Source organism: Botryllus schlosseri, chromosome 5, assembly GCF_051294905.1.
Source record: "Botryllus schlosseri isolate E-star chromosome 5, Bs_hap1, whole genome shotgun sequence".
NCBI lineage: Eukaryota > Metazoa > Chordata > Ascidiacea > Stolidobranchia > Styelidae > Botryllus > Botryllus schlosseri.
Window position 1 is genome coordinate 8,319,789 of NC_137240.1, and position 25,410 is coordinate 8,345,198.

General features: G+C 40.8%; 2 protein-coding genes across 2 annotated transcripts; both read left to right on the forward strand.

Moving 5' to 3' along the window:
- The first annotated feature begins 2,185 nt into the window (after positions 1 to 2,185).
- Positions 2,186 to 8,266, forward strand: LOC145438884 (C-type Lectin CRL-like). The gene is made up of 4 exons (XM_080316266.1): positions 2,186 to 3,012; positions 3,131 to 3,278; positions 4,438 to 4,453; positions 4,977 to 8,266. The coding sequence occupies exons 1-4, from the start codon at positions 2,739 to 2,741 to the stop codon at positions 5,208 to 5,210; spliced, it is 672 nt and encodes a 223-aa protein (XP_080172392.1). The 5' UTR covers positions 2,186 to 2,738; the 3' UTR covers positions 5,211 to 8,266.
- A 6,238-nt stretch (positions 8,267 to 14,504) lies between these two features.
- On the forward strand, positions 14,505 to 25,409 carry LOC145438881 (alpha-N-acetylgalactosamine-specific lectin-like). The gene is made up of 3 exons (XM_080316264.1): positions 14,505 to 15,839; positions 15,950 to 16,097; positions 25,135 to 25,409. The coding sequence occupies exons 1-3, from the start codon at positions 15,557 to 15,559 to the stop codon at positions 25,379 to 25,381; spliced, it is 678 nt and encodes a 225-aa protein (XP_080172390.1). The 5' UTR covers positions 14,505 to 15,556; the 3' UTR covers positions 25,382 to 25,409.
- Position 25,410: the final 1 nt, after the last annotated feature.

The following is a 25,410-nucleotide window of genomic DNA, read 5'->3' on the forward strand; positions in this document are numbered from 1 at the left end:
CTGGTCGTTGTGGATATCTATTTTGCTGACGACGTAATATAGGAGTTACATCACCTAGTGGTGATTCCAGTCTTGTCGAAGTAATGTAAATTGTAAATCTAAAATGTTCGGCTTCGGAAAGACTTCAATTACAAAGATGGAAATAGTAAAAAACATGACCACTCACTCAAGGATAATCCATAAGGAGATATCAACGCCAAATAAGTACGAATAAGTTATTCCGGCTTAGTGCCTACCTCAGCGTGTGGGGCAAAGAATCCCAATGCGACATGTCTGAAGGAGTATAATACGCTCTTCTAGTCACAGTAATCTGCAGTCACACACAATCTCTCGTCAGGTGAACTATATTACAAGAAAGCTGTCGTTCATGAATAAGTTTAATGTTGAAAACGATATGAGACTTAAATTCTTTTATTAACATCCAAGGCATCTTGCCCAGTACGTCCTCCCGTGGTTCCGTTTGAATTAAATTAATGGACAAGCGTCTAACTTTTCGCATTTTGCAAATGAGATACAAAATTGCAGTAGATCTATATTTGGCGGACCGGCAGGAAAGTTGCCAAGTGCTGGGTGGTTTAGAACATGTGGGGCGAGATCGCGTATAGTGGTATGATCCACAGCTGTAACACCAATAGGTTGCGAGTTCTAGTCTGACCGAGGTCGACTATGGAGTTCCGTTCCAAGTTTATCTTAGGGTTACCATACGTCCTGGGGATTTGTATTCTTTTTTGACCTTTTTGAAAGTGTCCTCGGAGAACGCCCCAATGTAATCTTTTTTGAGATTTTGTCCATTTTTTTTAGAATTTTGTTTAAATATAGGGTAAGTTTCTGGTTAAATACAGTAAATCAGCACCGAAGTAACGCTCCGGCGGCTATTTCGGGAGCTGAGCCGGAAGTTTGACCTTTTTTAGTCAACCGACCACGAAGTGGGAAAAAGTTACCTTTTTCAGGATTTTCCCCCGGTATTGCAAGTCTGAAATTTTTGAAAAAGTGTCCTTATTTCAGATTTCCGACTAGACTCCTCCACTCCCTCTGATCCGCGTAAGCCATGTCCTATTAATAAAGACTACAAGTGGGCCTTGCTACAAGTCCCGCTGTTACCAAACCATAATGAAGAATGTCGGTCTGGTGTAAATGTCTATTGTAGTCGAGAAACCCCATGGATACCACAGCCAACAACAATGCAATGCTGCAATGCTGCAGTGCTGCAGGCTGCTGAAATGCTGCAGGCTGCGGAAATTTAGAAAAGAAAAGGTCATTTCCAATTGGTTCATCAGCCTCCTAATGTAGCCTTGTCGAACTTTAAACAGTCTTAAGTGAAACCGGAAACGTGAGATATCGACTTTCTATTGAGCTGTGAGATGAATATGAGAACTCTAAAACTGATGATGCGATAAGAGGCACAAATGCGTAATGCGGTGTCTGTTCAGTAGTAGGCTATGCGTTATAGCTATTGGAAATTGAAAAGTAAATTGATCAATTATGTGACTGAGTCGAGAATAAGATTATAGTTATACACTGTGTCATAAGTGTATATTCATTATCCACTAATCATCAACATCGAATATATGTAGGCCTATATATATCTTTGGCTCGCTTGCATTTATGCAGTTTCATGTTACACATAAGTAGCTTCAATTTGAGGTATTTATTAGGGATGGTGTGAACCTCTGAAAGGTTCTGGTTCGTGTGAACGCGAACCTTTTTGAAAGGTTCTGTGTGAACAAGAACGTGAACCTCATGACGTCACGTGACGTCATATTGCTAATCCCAAACCTATATTTCAATGAAGTGATAGCGTATATTAATATACACGGTACCTAGCGAAGACTCGGGCCACATAATGCCACAATGCTGAAGTGCATATTGGCGTTTTAAACGTCGCTTAATGTATCAACTGAGGCAATCAAATGATATAATACTTCCATAAAATCAATATTATCGTTCGCTTTGCCAACAATTTCGATGAAGACTTGCCGTGGAATATATGCTTACGCCTTACCAGTCTTGGCCAGACCGGATAATGTATTCAGCGTCTGAGTATTGCTACATTGAATTTGAGCAGAGTGTAAAAAGGGTTTCTATACTTGCTACCGATATTATCCCAATAATAAGATGTACAGCAGTAGCCAACACCCCAATCGCACGTTTTTTTGTGATACAATAAACATATGAAGTCAAGATTGATTGGTTGAATAAGCATGATTCGCTGACTACATGTAGTGTATTTCGCTCGTGACGTTGTGTGATTGCGAGTCGAGCTCTCAGCAGAGAGTCGCTAAATATTCACAAACGGGAAGCTGGATATTTGGAGCAAACTTTTGTAACAAAGCAAGTGAAATTTTTGAGATTGTCAAGGTGCATATTCGTTTTGTGCTGATTTTTTCTGCTGCCATCGGCATGCACAGAGTAGCCCGCAGTTGAAATGCAATAGATTTGTACTAACGATGTCATAATGAAGTGAAAATTGTAATATAGGCAATGAAAAAGGTTCACAGTGCAGAACCTATCAAGGTTCTGTTGTGAACGCGAACCTCTGAATTTCCGAGGTTCACACACAGAACGCGAACGTGAACCTCACGTTCACACCATCCCTAGTATTTATAAGAGAGTACTAAACGTGGAGGTTGTGTTTGCCACCGTCAGGATCGAAAATCTTGCCAGGAAATTGCGATAAGTGTGCCATGAAATCGTTTACGTAATCTCTCGTACAACCAAAATCAACTAGATCCGGAGTTATGTTGAGCGTGTTATTTGCGATGGCGATAGCTATTTCTAACACCGAGGGACAATTGATTGCTGATTCGTGTTCAATATCCTGCCCGGGTCAAGAAATCACATCGACCAATTTGCACCAGAAGTACATCGGACCACCTGGAAAGCGTGGTGCGATAGGCCCGACTGGCCCATCCGGCAGGACCGGGCCTAAAGGAGAGCGAGGCGATTCGTGTGATTGCAGATCATTTGAAGATAAAATCACTAGACTGAATTTTACGGTTGAGCGTCTCAAGAGTAAGTTATACTCTCCGTATTTACATATAGAATCGCGACATTTATATCTTCGGTTGATCACTTGAATTATGATAAGTTCCTAATCCCATCTCCGATATCTTTCTACTTTCGTATATAGGTGTGGTTTTGGCAGAATGGTCGGAAGCAAGTAACCATCGCTGGTACCGGCTGTTTCGAACGAAAGTGAATTTCCAGAAGGCCAGGGAGACTTGCAAGCGTCACGGGGCTCGCTTAGCATCCGCAGGAATGCGGGGTCCCGACATGAGGTTAGGCTGTGAAACATTTCTAGAGGGTCAATTGCCGAGAAATGCAACGAGCTAAAAAACTATCGGAGCTAGAACCTGCTGGTTTATCCATATTCAGTTAAATTATTATTAGCTAGGTTCGTAGTAGGCATATGACCAAAGATGCGACCGATCTAAGTAGTATGGCCAGTGGCCAGTTTGCACTTATCCAGCATAAAGTAAACTAACTTACATCATCACGAAAGAGACCGTGAAAAGGGTCGGTTACATGCTGGAATAATAGTATTTGAGGATGGAAAATCCCTGATAAATTAATGTACGAGTAGGGCTGCCATACGTCTGGAATTTCCCGGACATTTCCAGAATTTCACTATAAAAACTGCGTGCGGAAAGAAATTCTTAAATATGCCTAAATGTCCGGAATTTCGAAGCTTCAAAATTTTTTCGTAATTCAACAACAACAATATTACTATTTTGAAGTAAATTTATACTACTTGAATTTTTTTTCTAGTTGCGCGCGATTTAGTGTAACGTAGCCTATATTGATTTCGATATGGGGACCACCGGAAAAAATCGTGACTAGAGTCATAACAACCATGCTCTATGGTGGACCCAAATTCCGTGTTAGAGATAGCCCGATTCAAGACCTATATGTTCCGCTCCACTCCTGTATGCCGTCGATATGCAAAACTGTGATAGTGTGACGTCATATTGAAAGACAATCTGTTGACATGATTCCAAGTTGGTATTTCTTTAAGCGGCGCATCCTTTTCCTCTGCTGTTCGCATCTGTACTGTGGGGCTCAGATTGTAAAGGGCACTACCGTAATAAAATCGCATTGAATCACGCGTAGCGGGAAAATCCTTTCAAGATGAATTGAAATATCTCAAAAATTGGGAGTCAATTCGTAACTTCAATTTGCATGTCGACGGCCGCAAGATGGCCGGTGACCACCCCTGATCCAAACAGAGGGCGTAGATTGGCTATCTGATGGGCAGTGAAGTTATATCCATCACCAGACTTCATTAATCCAAAAGCGGTTCTGGAAAATATCTTGAATAAAATATTAGAAAAACGACTGTGGCAGAAACCCTGGTACGTATTTTAAGGCGTGGATTCATTGTCGACTGCGCAGACGAATTCCTTGATTCAGAAAATATTTTGATTCGATGCATTTCAGAGAAATAATCTCTTTGGTTGGGATTAGGGCTGGGCAAAATCGAGTACCTGAGTGATTCGATTCTGAATCACGTATTATGCTTCGAGTCGAGTCGAGTATTCGAGTATCACTCATTATGACGCCACAACAAAATGTAATACGTCAATGTTCCAATATGTACCTTTTATGCCACCACAAAGAATATAATGCCTCTTATCCATCACATTAAAGATACTTTAGGTATTTCCTCGACACTACCGATTTCATTGCAATTTGTGACACTGTTGCGGTAGGATCATGACTTCAGAAATGTTTTTCCAGTAACGGTCGTAGCTTTGCATTATATGTTTCGTATGCTGCGATACGCCCAATCAAGGTTTCAAGGCTCCCACAGTGGAAAATAGCATCCAAGCCATAATTCTCGTTGATAAAATAACTTTCAGTAGCGAGGAGCGTATAATTTCATTACTCGAAAAAATCGTCTTATGCTACTCGACTCGAATCATTAAAATAATTACTCGATTCAGATTCGAGTACTCGAATCATTGTGCCCAGCCCTAGTTGGGATCAGAAGAGGTGATCTCGTGTGGATAGGCCTGAGTGACCTGGATGAAGAAGGATCATGGGTGTGGGATGACGGTTCCACTGCACCAGCTACTAACTGGGGTCGATATCAGCCCGACAATTACGAGAATAACGAGGATTGCGGTCACCTCTGGAAAGATTATACTTTCAATGATTGCCCATGCGACCTCGGTCGAAACGTTTTATGCGAAATGGATCGTTGGGATTGATCGTCAATGTCAATGTCAATCAACTATGAGATTCGTGACGTAATGACTGAAAAAAACAAAAACAACAATAAAACATGTTGTAAACAAGGGTCATGTTTGTTTCAAATGCAACTCTATACCATTATAGGCGAAATGCAAAGCGTCGTGTGTCGCCAGCATTGAAATTCCATGTTTTAACGCCAGAAACTAGGTATAGTTGAAGTTTACAGAATATACGACGATGTAATGTAGGGGGAGGGTAACCCGTGGACCACGAGAAGGTTCTGAGTAGCTCGGGCAGCAATTTTAGAAATGATTTGCCATATAGCCTTACCCGCTCAAATCTTTCTGTTCTGATTGATTCATGATTTATATAGCATTGTTAAAAATCCTACATGCGTAATACGTGCATACCTTCCTACGACCATGTGCCTGCCTATACGTTTTTTCGTACTCCATTTGTGCTTATTCTAATTTGTCAATCATCATCTAGATTAAAATGCGATTGATTCATACCGCGGTATATTTCATGAGGTAGGTTTCGTTTTCTTGTACCACCTTTTGGGAGCGAATACACACACTTATTTCTCTACGAGTGTATAGTTAGTCTGATAACCTGCCTCAGGGTTACAGACAATAATTCGGAGAGGGAGAAACTTGGGATGGAAAGGGGGTCCGTTATGGTAGCTCGACGTACATGAGAATGTCAAAGTAGTAAACAACATTACTATTTGGTAGCAGATAACCGTGAAGTAAGCAGATTTTCAATATCTGTATTCCCATTATGTATCGCATCTTTTGACACAGTTTGTTTCTCTTACACCAAACGCAGTTTAGTACCATGTTTCTAACTTTCTGTGATCGTCGCTGCTGTCCAGAATAATGAAATATTTCAAGTCTGGATATTGAACAGTTAGTTCAAACACTGCAAAATGACCCTCACCTCCAAGCCCACCAGGCTGTAGCAAACTTTTGATGCCTTGTTGACACGAAAAAGTACAGTGGTGTATGCGGTGCATCTGGAGGACTCACTCGGAGTTGCAGTGTCAAGTTACATACCAGAGTAGGTTATACAGCGCACTAGTTGATAGCATGCAATGCCAGGCTTCTTATTGACTGACATAAAAACAGATAACATGATGTCCAGTGTGATATGATTTGTTTAATAATATGAGTTGACTGTTGACTGTATAATTTATAGAAACATGGTGCGAACTAATTCATGATTTCCTAAAGGATCTTAGTGGCTAGCTAGTTGAAATGAGATGTTTTGATTTAAAAGGCTCTCTTAGAAGTCTTACCGCAATGTGATTCCTGCCCAGTGCTATGAATATCAAAGCGGAAATTCAGTCTGATACGCGTAAACGGCGGGAGTAAATGGCAGCCCGTCTCTTCAATCAGTACCCAAGAAGTAGCTCTTGGTTAGGCTTACCATACGTCCTCTTTTAAGAGGATTTGTCCTCTTTTTTGACTTTTTTGAAAGTGTCCTCGGAGGACGCCCTTTTGTCCTCTTTTTTGAGATTTTGTCCTCTTTTTTGAAAATTTAGGTCAGATTTAGATCAAATTGCGAGCGATATGCCGCAAATTAGACGAAAAGTGACGCTCCGGCGGGTATTTCGGAGGGAAAAGCGGTGATTTTAGCTCTGAGCGAAAAGAAGACCTTTTTTTTTTTTTTTTTTTTTTTTAGTCAACCGATCACGAAGTGGGAAAAATTTACCGGTTTTTGAGAATTCTTCTCCAGTTTTTCATGTCTGAAATTTCTGAAAAAGTGTCCTCTTTTTACATTTCCAAAATATGGTAAGCCTACTCTTGGTTCCAAAAAGGTTGGTGACCCCTGGGATGGACTCTCTTGCTCTAGTACGTTATATTCCGCTTCTGTATTACACCATGCAGCTCATGGCCTGATCTTGATTTTCACACATACTGTCGAATCAAAATTCTGCCTTTTCATCCACTTCGGCTAGTCGTGTAGGTTTGTAAACTACTTAGTTCGCTGTCAAAAATCTATGTGTAAAGTACACGACAATGACTTTAAACTTGAAAGGTTATATTAGGTTATGTTATGCTGTGTTAACTAAGATGAATAGATAGGTTTTGGATTCGTTCAGGCAAGTGGATGGAATAGGATAAATCAGACAACGGAGTCTAATTGCACCGCAAGCATTATGCTGAAATTATTGTGAGCGGAATGACGCAATATACGAGCGAGAAGCGAGCAGTAGTCGTTGCCCAACATTTCGTACAACTTGTGGAACGATAGCATCAATATTGCAAAAACAGCGACTAACGTGGCAACTCCTACAACGTTTGTATCAAATTTCTCAATATACAACAGCTGCATTCCACTAATAACAAGCATAGTAGAATGAGGCTATTAACAGCTGGAACATTGATCAGGATTTATGGATTGAGCAAAATGCGCTTACATCCGCATATCGGTACAAGGAAGTTCTGCGGACGCGTTTCGCATTATTCGACCTGTGAGAAAATCAGGTATGTGGTTCTGTTCTTGGACATTTGTAACATTCTGAGCTTTCTCAGTCTCGTGACCTTTAGAGCAGTTTTTTTTTGTGGTATTCATTAGGGATTGTGTGAACCTCTGAAAGGTTCAGGTTCGTGTGAACGCGAACCTTTTTGAAAGGTTCTGTGTGAACACGAACGTGAACCTCATGACGTCACGTGACGTCATATTGCTAATTCTAACCCTTTCTTTCAATGAAGTGATAGCCTAATATGCCCTATACTAATGTACACGATACCTAACGAAAATTCGGCCCACATAATGCCACAATGCTAAAGTACATATCGGCGTTTTAAACGTCGCTAAATGTATCAACCGCGGTAATCAAAGGATATAATAATTGCACAAAATCAGCACATTCCGTCGCTTTGCCAACAATTTCGACGAGGACTTACCAAGGAATATAAGCTTACGCCTTAACGGTCTTAGCCAGACCGGACAATGTGTTCTGAGTCTGAGTATTGCTACATTGATATTGAGCAGAGTGTACAACGGGTTTCTATACTCGCTACCGATACCACAAACAACAAGTTATGCAGCAGTAGCACGCACCTTAATCGCCCGGATTTGGTTTTAATGATAGAGTAAAGATATGAAGTCAAGATTGACCCAGTACGACCGTTCGATTTTTTTACATCAGAAGACGATATCAATGTCATTGATTGGTTGACTAAGCATCATTCGCTGACTACGTATATCGATTGCGGTTCAGGCTCACAGCAGAGAGTCACTAAATATTCACAAACGGAAAGCTGGATATTCCGAGAAAATTTTTGCAACAGCAAGCAAAACTTTTAAGGTTGTCGAGGTGCATGGTGCATGCTCGTTTAGTGTTGATTTTTTATGCTGCCAGCATCATGCATGGAGTGGCCCGCAGATGAAATGCAATAAATTTGAGCCAAAGATCTTATAAGGGAGTGAAAATTACAATTAACCAAAAGGTTCACAGTGCAGAACCTACCAAGGTTCTGTTGTGAACGCGAACCTCCAAATTTCCGAGGTTCACACACAGAACGCGAACGTGAACCTCACGTTCACACCATCCCTAGTATTCATGGTGTTTGTCGACAACTATGGTCATTTACACCAGGTCAATTTACTTCATTTTTATTCCGTAGCTGCCTACTTGCAGCACGGCCTATTCTAAGCTTTTTATAAGATTCTCAACCACCGGTCCGTGTTAACTTTCCTATCGGTCCGCCAAATATATGAGAACAATACAACTCATTTGCAAAATGCAAGCAGTTGGACCCTTGACCTTTAATTAGAGAACTGAACAATCAAATTTTATATTGATTCAGGAATTTCGAATATATATCTCTGCGTCGTGTCGTAACATGATCTACATTGGACTTAGCGCACGCCGCAATGTTGCAAGTGTTGTACCGAGGGTTACGATATCGTAGGCCCCGGTGGTACCAAAGTTTTCAAAAGGGATCAGCGACTCTTTCGAGACCAATTACGGGTGGACGCTAAAAAGACTCTTTAAACAGAATCAGTTAATTGCCATTGGCAGTATTATAGGATAGCAAACAAAATAGTCAAAGTCATTCAAAAAATACAAATAACCAAAGCTAAGAAAAGTTTTTTACTGGACGTCGTCTTGTAGAAACTTCAATAGATCGTATAGCACGCGAAATATCAAAAATGCAGCAAACATTTTCCCATTAAATTGAAGTTTCCAGTATGTGCTCTGGGTTGATTTTGAGTTTTGAAGGCTCACGGGTCCGCAAAAGTTGTTTCGCAGTTTTAGCTGTCCTCAAGTCAAATACGTTTAGAACAACTTTTATAGAGTATGCACTGTCTTAAAGTGACCAATGTGTCATCTTATTATTACATCGAACAATGAAGAATGTTTACGTTGTTTGCAGGCTGCACGCAAACCAACATTTTCTAGTGCAGAGGTCTCAAACTCAAATGTGCTGGCGGGCCAATTTCAAAGTTTTTGATGACGCCGCGAGCCGCAGCATCAATAATAGGGATATGCAATGTATAATTTCCAAGTAGGCCTTATATGACGGGACCTGGCAGACATGCATTCCACAAATATCGTGGAAATGTAATTTACTATCGTAAATTCACGCTTGACACGGGAAAAAAATCACATTTTCAAATATTTGAATGAAATTGTTTTTGTGGCGGGCCTAATTTTTTTAATTAATGAGTTATAGACATCATGCGAGAGGATGCATCATGACATCGTAAAACTGTCGGGTTATAATATTGCAGCTAGTGGTATTTTAACGTGCCACAATTTTATGTATAATATTTTAAAATCTACTGATGATGGATCTGATATCAGAGCATTTGAGCGGTGTAGCTTAATCCTGATTTTGATATAGTCGTCATAAGTATAGCGTTAGATTTTGCCTTCGATTTATTATTGGAACATATCAATAACAACTTAAATATAATCATTATTGAGTCATATTAATAGCATTGGTTCTTAACCTTTTTAGCGATCGTACCCCTTGTGCTTTAAAGAAGATTTCTCGTAGCCCCTGTCCATTTTCAACACAATTTCTGATGATACCTAACCTATATTAAAATCAGAATAACCATTTAGATAAAATCGCGCGTAGCGCGAGAACTATTTTTCAGTTGAATTAATTGGTCAAGAAATTATTCCACAGCATATAGGCCTAATTCCACAATGCATCTCGTACATCCTGATGTGATGCGTCGTACCCCGATGGGGTCTACGGACCCTGGTTAAGAACCCCTGGAATAGAAATGTACATTCGGCGAAGAATTCATTGGTGCTACAGCTGTAATGCGTACTACTACCTTACTCGTCACCGATAATAACTCGGATAAAGAGAACATTCAACAACAAGCATGTAATCAACTATGCGTCACGGGGGTCACAGAATACCAATTGTTGTCATACTGACCTGATTAGATGGCTATATACCCTACGCAACGCAAGCTACGATCTTTTGATATATTACTATTCCGCATGACAGTTTCATAGATTGTTCCTTCCATAGGACTACCAAGTCACCGTTCCGAGTCGCAAGTCCTTCTCTGATTTTAACGTTAGACCCGACTCAACTCGAGTCATTTTTATTTAGTCACCCAGTCAATCCGAAATCGAGTAACTTTACGAGACGGTCGCACCAAACCAAATTACAATTTTGAGTCACGAATCATCAACGGGTCATGTTTTATCATCATGAACTAGAAATGTGACGTAATTTCTGATCTTCTACTGCATGGGACCTTTTAAAAGTGATGTGATGATGAAGTTTGTTGAGATTTCAGTGATTTTATTGTAGTTTTAGCGTGAACTTTAAGTTCTTATATCTAAAAAAGATATATGGCACTTGAATATATTGTTGAATACTTGAAATTCCAAAATGACGTCGCGGGCCACGTGTTTGAGACCTCTGCTCTAGTGGCTCGCCTTGACATTCATTGTTTTAATACCGTAGTAGCAGAAATTAGCATTATTCAATATCACATCGACAAAATTTTGATTTGAAACATGCGAAATATCGGTGAGCAGAAATGCAACACTCACCAATGCATCCCGGTTACAGAGTGTAATTGTGAAAATTGCACCTGACTGAGGTGTCGTTCTTCATTCAATGATTTTTTGGGAAATTTACTTGTAATTTGAAAGCTGTAACCGGTCACTATGTCGTAAAGGTGTCGTGGATCGCGATAAACATTTGAAAAATCAACCGTAGTAATTTTACCGATTGCAATTCTGTAGGCACAACTCACAACAGATTTTATTTTCTCAAATGATATCTTCGTTGTTGGTGTCGCTAGAAATCGCAGATTTATCAAGTACCGGATATAATTGTACCCTGCTGGGTCAGCTGGGAGGACTAACGTGTAGACATGGGCAATGGGCATAGTAACCGAGGACTAGTTAACGAGCAGTTCAAAAGGTGAAATGACAGATTCTGGCGCCTTCTTATCGTGACATAAATTAGGTGAGCGATTGATAAACTCATTTCGAGAATTACCGCGCGCACCACGTGTCGGCGACCCATGTATTACACGATGAAGTCATATTTTATGGTCAGAATGAGCCATTTTGTTATTTTCCTCTGCCCTAATACCTGATCTTGTGACGAGCCGCCACTGCAAATGACAGATTTACATGCGATGTGATGTCGGTTATGAGGGGGAGGCTTCCTCGTGCCTTTACACAGACACGAGAAAGAACCGTACGTTAATTTAGTCAGCACCATCATTTTTCACTCCTCGCAAACCGCAGTGGCGAAGATCTGTCACATTATTTTAGGCATTGATACCTTGTCAAGCACTGGTACAGTGGAACTTAAAGTCATAAGTACATCGTTAATTTATTGAAACAATCTTTGCATCCAGAATGAAAGCAAAGCTTTCCGCCATATTATTGGCATCACACCAAGCCATTACTTACAGCGTATTTTTCACAACCTAAAGTACGCAACGTTGGGGGGGATTCACTTTGATGACTTCGTCGATCCTTTCACGATGACAAAGATATTCGAAAATATGCCCAAGCCGCATCACAGCATGCCTGTCCAGTGTCCAATCTCCATGTAAAGTAGCCTACGCCTACTTGTGATTTGTGTTTGGAACATTTCGAATCATGGAAAATGTGATTTACGTTCTTTGAGTTACGTTGTTCTTAAAGCTGGAGCTGAAAAAGAAACTTTAAAAAAGCGTGTCCGACTGTCTCTTTATAGACTGAATGTCATGTGAGAGAAAATGTTTCGTGGCACCAAACCTTAGCCAATTAGGCGGGCAAATGACAGTGATAATGACGGGCGTTTGCTTGAGACCACTGTTCTGGATCTTGACTATATATTACAAGGAAGGCGTTCTCAATGGCCCGACTACAGGGTTTTGGAGCAGGCTTGACAGTTGCATTGCACCAGCTCCATCTCCAGAGCTCATTCATACAACTGCTCCGGCTACCAAGAATCACGAGCGTTGTGACGCTATAAAGACGCGGTCCAAACTGGGAATTTATAACCTTACGAATGCGTCTACACTACATATTCTTCTAGAGTTGGTGATAATGGTGCATTGATCCGTTAGTATTTTTCGTTTATGGTCCATCTCTTGCAAAGGTGCCAATGACTGTTTTTGCATGAAACATTTACAATGAGTTGAAGCAAAAGTTGCTGGACCTTTGAACATTCATTATCCGTTGACACGAGGCTATGGGATAAATAATAGTGATTCACGGCATGAATCATCACCTTACCGAATATAGTTGAATGAATATTTGTGTATTCGATTATATCTTATAGTTTCACATCGAGAACTATCAAAGTATGTCACGTTGAGCAAAACAAATCGTTCGAAGTCCGAGAATGATCACATAAGAACCACAATAAGAGCCGGTTCGACCATAACAGTGACTCAACATTCACGCAATAAGTTGCTTTCAGAAATGCCAGTATGCGCAGTTGCTCCCCGCATTCACAGTCATCGTAAATTGTATGATTACCTACTGAAACCTATAAATGTCAGAATGTGTAACGCTCTAGTCATTCTGACCGGACTCAAACCAAGTTAGAATTCTCTTTCTCTCGGAATTCTCAAGTCATACGTTCGTCTATATCAGTTGTCAGTGGTGTAGGGAGTAACTGAGGAGCATCCCAACCTTCGACACTGTTCTATGACAATATTATAAGGCTAATCAATGAGAATAGTCAAGTTTCAGCGTAAATAGCGGTATTTACTGTGCTTTCAGTTGTGAATGCCTTGCCGGGGCATACTATTCCTTGCCCCGACGACCAACAGCGCGCGTAGCTAGCTTCACCCATCTATTCTCCCAAAGGAGCTAACAATAAAGAATAGCAACTTACTTTATTTACTCGATGATTAGGGTGGCGATTTGTTCATCGAGTCGAGTATGATCTGATACGCCAAATACCCGAGGACAGGTTTTACGCAAAAGCCGGTGTTGGTCTGCATTGTGTTTAACGATGTTTTGTAGCGGGATCGGTCGTGGAGTTTGGCACGTATGTCTTAATGGTAATATATACAACACTGTGTTAAGTTTCAAGATAGGCACTAAATGAATGGTGCGTCACTAGTCTAGTATTAGGAAGGTTTGCGGTGATATGGCACCTACCTACCGCATAACAGATTTTATCCAAAGAACGGTGTTGATCTGTGTTAATTTTGACGGTGGTACTTAGCATGTTTAGTTTGCGGACCGGGAACGAAATTCAATTACAAATCAAATTCAAAATCTAATTACGATATATATGTATATTTTTATGTAATTCAGACGCCACAATTAAAACTTCAATTTAGTGAGACATTTGCTGCTGCCTTTTGATATTACATGTGTTTTTCGTAGTTTTAGTGAGGTTTCTGCAATACGAAGTGCTGGTAAAAAACACTAACTTGATTTTGATTGCTCTGTTATGCGACTTCGCTGTTTCGTTGCCTCCATATATCGCCTCATATCGGAAAACTGTTATTTTACATATATCAGTCCTAAACGGGTTGTACGCTACTTATAAACAGATTGGCACAAGACTTGCAGCATTTTGTGGTAGTCTAAACTAGGCAATGAACTCTACTACGACACCATACAGAAAAATGCGTTTCTAATATATAAATCAATTTAAAATATGATGTTACACTTCTCTAATTTCATCATGTACCAAAAATTTGCAAACGGTTTAGTTGGCTAAAAATTCTTATGTATTGTGTTTTAGTATTCTAAACTAATTACCAAAATACCTAAACTTCTCCTGATGTGTCCAAAATTTTGAAGAAATGTATATTTATCTAAGTTTTGATTTTACTCATAAACACCACAAGCTCCGTATTAATCACAATAATTCTTTATTGGGCGCAAGAACACGCTAATGAAAAGGATAATATGAACATGAACAAATATGTATTAGTGTCTTACTTATGCATCAAGTAATAAGGCAAACGCTTTAAAAATCATCAGAAGTGGTTTTGTTTGCGTGACTTGCGTATGTGAACTGAGAAATCTTCTCTTACTATGTACCACAGATGATCCCCCATCATGTTGCAACTCCAATTCCCTTGGTATTTTTTTTCCATGTCAGACATATCCTAGTGAAACCTCTCGCTATGTTTATCGCTTACATCACCCATATTGGGACTTAAAAAGTCCGGGTGAGAGTGCAGGTAGTGCATTTTCAAGGACATGTAACACCCCAGTTTTCATATTCCTTCATCAGATTGTTCACTAAAAGTTTATGGTTATTGCTTCGTTTATTTCGGAGAAAATTTTCAACTACTGCTTGAAATGCCCTCAATGCCCTGCTTCTCATGCCGCCATTTTACCTCCAAGTAGGCTACTTTAGATTTGAGAATAAGTCGAGCCTGCGGATCAGTAAAAATTCCAGCCTTCTTTTTAACTTCTGACAAAAACGGAAACATGACAGAAATATACTGACAAGCATTTCCATATTTATTCAAGCGTTCAACTTCTTGGATTTTGTTTTGTGTGAATCATGAAACTTTCTACTTAAAGCAGTGGTTCTCAACCTTGTTTTAGACACGCCCCCCTTTATGATAGTGAAAAATTCCGCGCCCCCTTATCGCCATATCACAAAATCCAACCGTGATGCTAGCAACCCCAACAGATTGTTTGATGGCATGGATGGTTATGATTGTTGACGAGACAAGTAAAATATATGAAATTCGGTCTATATGTAGAGAACCACGCGTGAACTGAAGGTATAAATCACACTGAGCGCAAATTTTTTTCTTCAGCTGACCGCTTTTTCGCCCCCCCCCCCCCTTCAGATGCTTTCACGCCCCCCAGGTTAAGAACCACTGACTTAATGTCTTTCACTGGTAATCGTTTACGTAATCTACGCTAAACTGAAGATCCGGAGCTATGTTGAGCATGTTGTTTGCGATAGCGATGGCTATTTCCAACATTGAGGGACACTTGATTGCTGATTCGTGTTCAATTTCCTGCCCTGGGCAAGGACTTACAACGACCAATTCGCGCCAGAATTACATCGGGCCACCTGGCAAGCGTGGTGCGATAGGCCCGCCAGGCCCAACCGGGCCAATAGGCAGGATCGGGCCTAAAGGAGAGCAAGGCGATTCGTGTGATTGCAGATCATTTGAAGATAAGATCGCTAACCTGGATTTCACAGTTGAGCGTCTCAAAAGTAAGCTACTCTCCACTGTAATATAAGATCGTGATATTTACAAAGTTGGCTGATTCCTTTAATTGTCACGAATTCCTAGCGCCAACTCCGATGTTTTGGTACTTTTGTAGGTGTGATCTTAGCCGAATGGTCGGAAGCAAGTAACCATCGCTGGTACCGGCTGTTTCGGACCCAACTGAATTTCCAGAAGGCGAGGGACACTTGCAAGCGACACGGGGGTCGCTTAGCATCAGCAGGAATGCGGGGCTCCGTCATGAGGTTAGTTTGTGAATCATTTATTGATGCCAACAGCCGTGAAATGCAACGAGCCCGAAAATCTCAAAAACTAGTTTATCTAGGTTGCTTCAAATTATTACCGACCTCGAATTCTAGAACATTTTGTAGCAGGCTAATAACCAACTATGCAGTCGGTCTAAATATTGCCGCAAAGCCTCCCTTTTTCAAACTAAAGTCAAACATCGTATCTCATAATCTGAAAACTAGGTGAAAAGCGTCAGTTATGAGCTTAAAATTTCGCATTTTCGAATCCACAATCCCCGATGAATCCGTATAACAGATGCATTTATCAGGGATTGTACGAGCCCCTGAAAGCTTCAGGTTCGTGTGAACGCGAACCTTTTTGAAAGGTTATAAGTGAACGCGGACGTGAACCTATGACGTCGCATGACGTCATATTGCTAATTCCAACTCTACATTTCCGTGAAGTTGTATACAAGATAACTAGCGACGACTCAGGCCACATTATGACTCAATGCTGAAGTTACATGCTGACTTTTTAAACGTTACCAAATGTATCAATTGGAGTAATCAAATGTTATAATAATGCCATAAAATCAATATCTTCAGTGGCTTTGCCAACAATTTCGACGAGGACTTGCAAGGGATGCCTTGAAGGTATAGGCCAGACCGGACAATGTATTCGGCGTCTGACTAAATTGCTACATTGATATCGGGCAGAGTGTAAAACGAGTTTCTATATACTTTCTACCGATGACACACCATAAACAAGCTATACAGTATCCAACACCCCAATCGCACGGACGTGATTTTTATGATACAATAAACATATCAAATCAAGATGGACACCTGCTAGATTTTTTTACATTAGATAACGATGTATTCTTTACATCAATATCATTGAATTTCATTCAAATGATGGTGCACAGTGTACACAGCCAGTTAAAAGCAGCGTAATTACCAGTCAATGTTCCCTCTAATTTTTCAAGAGTCTGCGCAAAGACGCCAACTTACTGCGCAGGCCCTCGGACAACAGTGCGCAACCACCCTCCAATAGGGTGATAAAACTAACTACTGACCCCCCTACAGACTACAGACCCCCCTACGGCTGTAGGCTTTTCCCAATACTTATCATGTACATTGGGTGCCCATTTAGTAGTAGCGTACCTAGACGCGCGAAGCGCGAAAATTTTTTCTATAATTCATGATTGCATCGGCCAATATGATCGGGAATTGTATATATATTGCTATCAATTTTTATCGTCTCCCTGCTCGCATAATCAGATTTACCGCTAGAGCTGATCCAGTGAGGTGTGTTGGAATATATAGGCCATCTAAATAATAATATAACATCTTCGGGCGTACCCGTTGATATAATGACTTCGTTATCGTGACCCCCTATTTGCTATGTCAAAAGAAATTGAAATCGCCAAAACGTACTAAAGTAAAAGACGTACACGATTTCAAATTAGTATTTCTTAACTGGAAAATAATGTTCCCTCGATATGGCATTTGTCTTGTTGTGGGACTCGGATCCACAGGACAGGAACATTCGGCGCCAGCCATTTAGGCGCCTATGGAAATGGACAATTACACATATACTAGTTGCTGACGATTACCCCTGACGAGTGTCAGCCGAAAATATTCGGGTTTATTTCAATATGAATATACTATTCAATTGTATATTGAAGTTCTGTACCTCAAAGAAGCTGTTCAAATATATTTGTATATATCGAAGTTTTCGGTCAGCACCGGGGCAGTCTTTTTCGCGCAAGGTTTTCTCGCTGCTGATCGTTCTGGCGCACTTCTTGGAGTCGCATGTTACATAGCCTTTAACTTCATATGTCTTGGTGCGTCATGGTGCGGTAATGGCCGACGCCCAATTTCTATAAATCATGCCTAATTTTTGTTGGAAAAGGGTACCCAATAATCAGATATCTGACAATAATAAAACGCGCGTAGCACGAAAAAAAAAGTTCCTGAAAAATTCCAAAAAAATACACCATGATTTATGTTAATTCTCGAAATAATTTTGGACCCCCTTCGAGCTCGGCCCCTCTAATTGGGGGGTTTGGGGTGCGAAAGTTACGGTCCTGAGTAAATCTTACGCAATGTTCATGCCACGCGGAGAAGACTATTATTCGTTAGTTTCTCGCAGATTAACTTCGAGCTAGCCCATTGTTAAAACTTTGTTAAACCATGTTATTTCGCCATTCCCAGAAAATAATGCCCTATTGAAATGATATCAGTATCGCTCACGTGCAGGGCCGTAACAGCACTTCGTCAGCCCCCCCAAAAAACGTTGGTCTTGGGGCCCCCATAGGATGATAAACCTATCTTCTAGGGGGGCCAGACCCCCATCACGCTATACGCTGTTTATCAATACTCATCGTCTGCATTGGGGGGCCGTTTAGTGAGTAAGCTTTCTCGCCTAGAATGCGCGAAGAACGAGAAATTTCTGTAATTCAGGATTAATCGGTCAATATGATCGGGAATTACATGTATATCAACTTGTATCCTCTCTCTGCTCACTTAATCTGATTTAACAATAGAGCTGAGTTAAGTGGTGTTTGAAAAAAATAGGACCACTCAATAATAATTAAACATCTTCGGGTGTACCCGTTAGCAGGAATGAAACAGCACTTCGTCAGGCCCCCCCCCCAAAATAACTGAGTCTTGGGCTCCATAGAGTGATAAACCGACCCCCCATCACGTTGTTCGCTTTTGCCACGAAATAATAGCTGAATAGTTTAGTGCAGTGATTCCCAACCGCGGCCCTGAGGGCCGCATGCGGCCCCCGGCTAGCCTTCTTGCGGCCCCCACAAAAATATTGAGAAAACGATTTATGAAAAAAAGTTATATTTATAAAATACTCTTGCTTGGCTTGGAGTCTGGAGTTTTCAATTAGGATTGCAGGAAAGTTGTGAGTAGACCGCTAAGATTACGTCACTGCTGTTTCAATGCAATATGCCCTAACTTTCCAGTTGAACGGGCAGTACCTATAGATATAGGTATAGATATAGGTATTGACATGACCGTAACTGCCGCACCCCAAGCCCCCCAATTGGGGGGAGCGAGCTCGAAGGGGTCCCAAAATTATTTAGTGAATTAGCATAAATTATAAAGTATTTTATGAAATTTGATGCAACTTTTTCAAAGATTTTTCGCGCTGCGCGCGATTTCAAGTTTCTAAGTACCTTAATTATTTGGTACTTTTCGACCAAGATAAAATACGCAAGATTTGTAGAAGTGGGCATATCGGCATTGGTCATTACCGCGCCACGACGCACGAAGACATGTAAAGTTTTAGGCCATGTAACATGCGACTCCAAGAAGTGTGCCAGAACAACCGGCAGCGAGAAAACCTTGGCCGAAAAGGACTGCCCTTACGCTGACCGAAAACTTCGTTATGTATATTCAAAATACATATAGGTATAATTGACCATAGGCGCCTAAATGACTGCCGCCGAATGTTCCTGTCTTGAAAATCTGAACGTCACGAGACAAATAGGCTAACATCCCGCAGGGAAGAGTTATATGCCAGTGAAGAACTACCAATTTGAAATCGTGTGCATCTTTTAGTTTAGTACGTTTGGGCGATTCTATATTTTTTGATATAGCAGACTGGAGGTCACGAAGTAACAAATAACATCATGTAACGAAGTCGTACCAACGGGTTCGCCCGTCCGAATATGTTTAATTATTATTTACGGGCCCTACAGTTTCCAAGACACCTCACTCAGCTCTACCGGTAAATCTGATTACGTGAGCAGAGAGGACAAGTAATTCATAGCAATATATATGCAATTCCCGATCTTATTGACCTATTTTATTTTGAATTTTCGAAAATTTTCGCGCTCCACGCTGGCTCACTACCACGGGGATCCTGATTTCGTGGCAGAAGCGAACAACGACACGGGGGTTCGGTTTATCACCCTATGGGAACTCAAGACCTACTTGTTTTGGGGGGCCTGACGAAGTGATGTTTCGTTCCTGCCAACGGGTATACGTCCGAAGATGTTTAATTTATATTGAGTGGTTCTACCTTTTCAAACACAACTCACTTGGCTCAGCCGGTCAATCTGATTACGTGAGCAGAGAGAGGATAAAAATTGATACCAATATATATGCAATTCCCGATTATATTGACCGATTCAATCATGAATATATATTTTTCGCGCGTCGCGCGATTAGTCGAGAGAAGCTTCCTAAAACGGACACCCGATTTAGATGATAAATAGCGGTAAACAGCCATCTAGCCTGAGGGGGTCTGGGGGCTTCGAAGTTCGGTTTATCACCCTATGGGGGGCCCAAGAGTAACGTTTTTTTGGGGGGCTGACGAAGTGCTTTTACGGCCCTGGGTATTGATAACTAATTTACGGATAGATGTGCAACAAGTGACTCACGATTGAATACGCCGAGATGCGTACTGCTTAGCCAGCAAAAGGCAGCATAATTGGTAGTCCTATAATAGCTCGGGACCCAAGCGTCCGAATAATTTGATATGTCGGTGTTTATCAAAAGCAAGTGTCGCACTGATTCCAAAAATACGAATTGAAATCTCGCCAGGGCAATACAACTACTCCGAAATAGCCAGCAAAGGTTAATTGTTCTGAACAACGGGAGCGCGGCAACACAATGGCGTCAAGCGAATGATCGGAACAATGCCAATTTTTATATTTTAGTGACTATTTTGGGTTCCTTTCATTGCCCTGGTATTCGTGCGGCCCCGGCCGTACTCTGAAATTCTAAATTTGGCCCTGACACCGAAAAAGGTTGGGAACCACTGGTTTAGTGAGTCAGCGCCGAGCGCGAAAATTTTCGATAATTCATGATAAAATCGGGAATTGCATATATATGCCCATCCATTTCTTGTCCTCTCCGCTCACGTAATCAGATTTACCGGTAGAGCTGAGTGAGGTGTCTTGGAAACTGTAGGGCCCGTAAATATTGATTAAATATCTTCGGGCGGGCGGATCCGTTGATATGACTTCGTTACATAATGTTATTTAGTGACCTGTCTGCTATATAAAAAATATAAAATCTCCCAAACGTACTAAACTAAATGATAACACGATTTCAAATTGGTATTCTTCACTGGCTTATAATTTTTTCCCGCGGGATGGTATTTGTCTTGTGATGTTCAGATCGCCAAGACAGGAACATTTGGCGTCAGTCGTTCAAGCGCCTATGGACAATCGAACCTATATGTATTTTGTATATATAACGAAGTTTTCGGTCAGCATAAGGGCAGTCATTTTTGGCCAAGGTTTTCTCGCTGCCGATCGTTCTGGCACACTTCTTGGAGAAGCATGATACATGACCTAAAACTTTATACGTCTTGGTGCGTCGTGGCGCGGTAATGGCCAACGCTGATATGCCATTTCTAAAAATCTTGCGTATTTTTTGTTGGGGAAGAGTACCCAATATTCAAGATATTTGGCTACTTGAAATCGCTACTGGCGCGAAAATTTTTTGAAATAGTTACCTACATTTTCAAAAAATACTCTATAATTTATGCTAATTTACGAAATAATTTTGGGCCCCCTTCGAGCTCGCCCCCCCCCCAATTGGGGGTTTTGGGGTGCGGCAGTTACGGTCCTACTCACGTGTACGAGGCCATACTAAAAAATATCATCCGTGAGGCGCAGGTGATTGTGAACTCTCATTCCTTCACGCAACACAATAATTACCTTTGCGGGGCGCACTTCTACATCGGTTTCAGAATTCAGTGGTAACACTATTTGGCCCCGGCAATGTTCCATCTTCATTTTCACGAATCTGCGCGCCTGCGTGGTCCATTGGACAACAGTGCGCAACAACTATAAAAAAAAAAATCATTTCTGATTTTTTGTGCGCAGCGTAGATTTTCTGTGCGCAGAGACCGTTTCAGCACTGCGCATTTGCGCAATTGCGCAGCTTAGAGGGAACATTGTTAGCAGTCCTATAGCTGGCGACCAGAGAGCTATAATTTAATCCAACTGGTCACAGTCGAAAGCTAGTGTCGCACTGATTCCGAAAGCACAAATTAAAATGTGAGCGTGGCAATGGAACCATAGTGTCCTTAGAACACTATGATGGAACCACTCCGAAATATTCGTCAAGGCCGATAGTTCCGAACAATCGCAGCCCCGCAACACAATGACCAATTGCCATGGTAATGGAAATTGTATCGAGCGCTTATTCGAAACAATGCCGATTTGCAGAATCCGATGGCTATTTCGGGGTGGTTCCGTTGCCCTGGCCATGTTTTAAATTGTATTTCTGGAATCAGGGCAACAATAGCTATAGATTAGGATCAGTGGGCCTATTTTTAAATTGGAGTTAGCGGGGGATATAGCGTAGTGGTGATGATAAGCGCCTACCGCCAGGTGGCCCTGGTCGATTCTGGGTCGGAGGTTATTATGTTCTCCTCTTCCCCCGCGTCGTCGTTCTTACGGTGACAAAAAGCCCAGAAAAAGACCCGATGAATGAGCGCTTTCACAAGGAATGGGGAAAGACCAAAAGACCGCGGAATGAGACTGAGATCGAAAAAGAAGCAGTGAAATCGGGCCAGTGCCATCAGGCCGAGGTGGAGAAAAGAATTATCTCTCTCTCCCTCAAGAGACCGCTACTGCAAACGCAACTGGTCGTTCAGCATCCTCCTTTCTGTTCATTACATCGCATTGTGTCTTATCACATTTTACGTTGTGTGTGTCTTTTTCAGGGGAAAATATAATCTGGCGTGCTGCGTTTGAAAATTATTTTTCAAACGTGAAAGATGTTTTAACTGTTCATGAATCAATTTTTTGCGCTGAATTCAAAAATGCAACCAGTTTTTTTCCATCAGGTCAACTTTTTTCTTCATCACATTTTCAATTATGCTAGCTTTGGTCATTATTGTACACAAAGAAATTAAGTTCTGTGGCAGCTTAATTGGTTATGCATGTTTACGCGATGGTGTTTTCAATTGAATTCAAGGTTTTTGCCATGACAGCCGTTTTAAAAACTACTAAAATATAATAACACAGTTGAAATAAAGGTACTTACATCTTAGGCGCTCAACGTAACAGAAGAAGTTATAAGTTGATATGTTACACTATAGACACGTAAACATTTTTAACATCACTGATGTGTTTTAAATGCGAAATCCTTGCCAACATCAATGTGTGAAGTGTGAAATGAAAACGAAGTATTCAAAATAGCTTAGCAAAGAAAGCGTTGTGAGTTACACGACGATAAATTAAACTGATCCTGATACTGATATTTGTACGATAAATACAATAACAAAATATGATGTAAATGATTCATGCTGACAATAAATGTCGCTTCAAAGATTTTCTTCTATGTTTGGAGCTATGTGGATCTCTCTTTAAGCCCCAGCGGTAATCTGCAAACATGTTAAAGTCCCTGTATCCTTGATACCTTTTTTCCATCGGGCGAAAGTCTTGGTGAAATCTCTCTCCTTGTTATTCGCTGTAATGAGAAAGTGCATTTTCACAGACATCAGGGCTCCAAGGGATTGAAAGCTTTCAAGCAGCTCTTTGACCTGTGCTTCGTAATAAGCGCTTCTATGCTTTCCGGGGAAGTTTAAAATGAATACTCAAAAAGCCGCCCATTTTTTTATTGTACTCATGTGTGCAGTGAAACCTTCGTCTTTGATCAGTTCGCATATCCGTGGCCTATGCCCAAAAGTGATATTAATCCTGAAACTTCTTTACAGTGTACTATGGGGCAGTGGTTCTCAAACTTTTTTAGACACGACCCGCTTCTTGATGGTGAAAAATTTCGCGCCCCCTTCTCGTTATATTACGAAATATTAAAGAGAGAAATCAGATTGCTAGCAATCCCAACGGATAGTTCAATGGCATTGGAGGTTATTGCTATTGAGGAGGGAATTCTCAAATATGAAATTCGGACAATAGACAATAGATATATCATGAGCTGGAGGTAATTCGCGCGAAGCGTGAATAATATTCAGCTAAAGCCCCCGTCAGATGAGAACCACTGGAATGGTCTTCTTCATAATTCAAATATTTTCTAAACTTTTCATCCACGCATCATTGTTAAACCCTTATTATGACGTCACAAATCTCAATCGCATAACGCTGAAAGCTGCAATTTTCGAAAATTCAAATGCAATTTGCCAACAATCTAGACCTGATTGAAGAAAACGGATAACAGTTTTTGATTCGGCATCAAAAAGTACACTTAGAACCGACAATACTTTAGCAACCTTAAAATTAACGCGGCACAGTGTTATCGATATTGATAAGAGGCTGGTGCGGAGCAGTGAAACCACGTTTGATCGTAATGCAACAGCGTTTGGTGTTTTACAGTGGTTATAGTTAAATCGAATCCAGAGGTGGTCAGTAACGAAGTATTTCTACTTTTTCGAGGTAGTCAAGTAGTTTTCCTCTACTTCGCTACTTCTACTTCGTAATATATTGTGAACTACTTACTTTTCGCTATTTTCAGTTTGGCAAGTAAAAGTAGTTTAATCCCCCAATAAGAAAGATAGCTGAAGAAATTTCGGGGCTGTTTTCGTGTAGTACCAACATTTAATTTTTATAAAAGTCATGCAATACACAGAATTTTCTTTGCGCTTCGCGCACAGTAGATATGGATTGCCAAGTATGTTTTAACGAAGGAATCGCGAAATATAATTCAGATTCACACCGCATTGTCGCCTATATAAAATATTTCATCACAGTATAACTTTGGCCCCCATAACGTTTGAAACTACCGTTTCGCAATTTAGCGATTACCTAATATACCTAGCAGCCCATGACGTGTCCCTATCTGGAAAATTGGCATTTTCAACGAAAGCCATGGGCGGCAGCCCATGCTGCTACGCCACGGCATACTTCATCTTATTTCCAAAGTATTTACACATTTATGATACAATCACACTTTGAAATCTTTATTTTAAATGAAATTCGCTTAAAACACTGTTTAGAACATGTTTAAAAAAGTGTTTTAAAACATCTCTTGTGTTAAATGCAGCCCAATAAGTAGGACTAATGGTACGTATTTTATGACATTGATTGAGAAACTGTTTTGATTTCATGTATTTCAGAGAAATAATCTCAATGGTTGGGATCAGAAGAGGTGAATATGTGTGGATAGGCCTGAGTGACCTGGCGGAAGAAGGATCATGGGTATGGGATGACGGGTCCACTGCACCGGTTACTAACTGGGAACGAGGTCAGCCCGATAATTCGGATAACGAGGATTGCGGTCACCTCTGGAAGGACTATACTTTCAACGATCGCCGATGTAACTACGGTCATAACTTTCTATGCGAAATGGATCGTTTGGATTGAACGTACAGAAATATATAATTTTAGCTAGT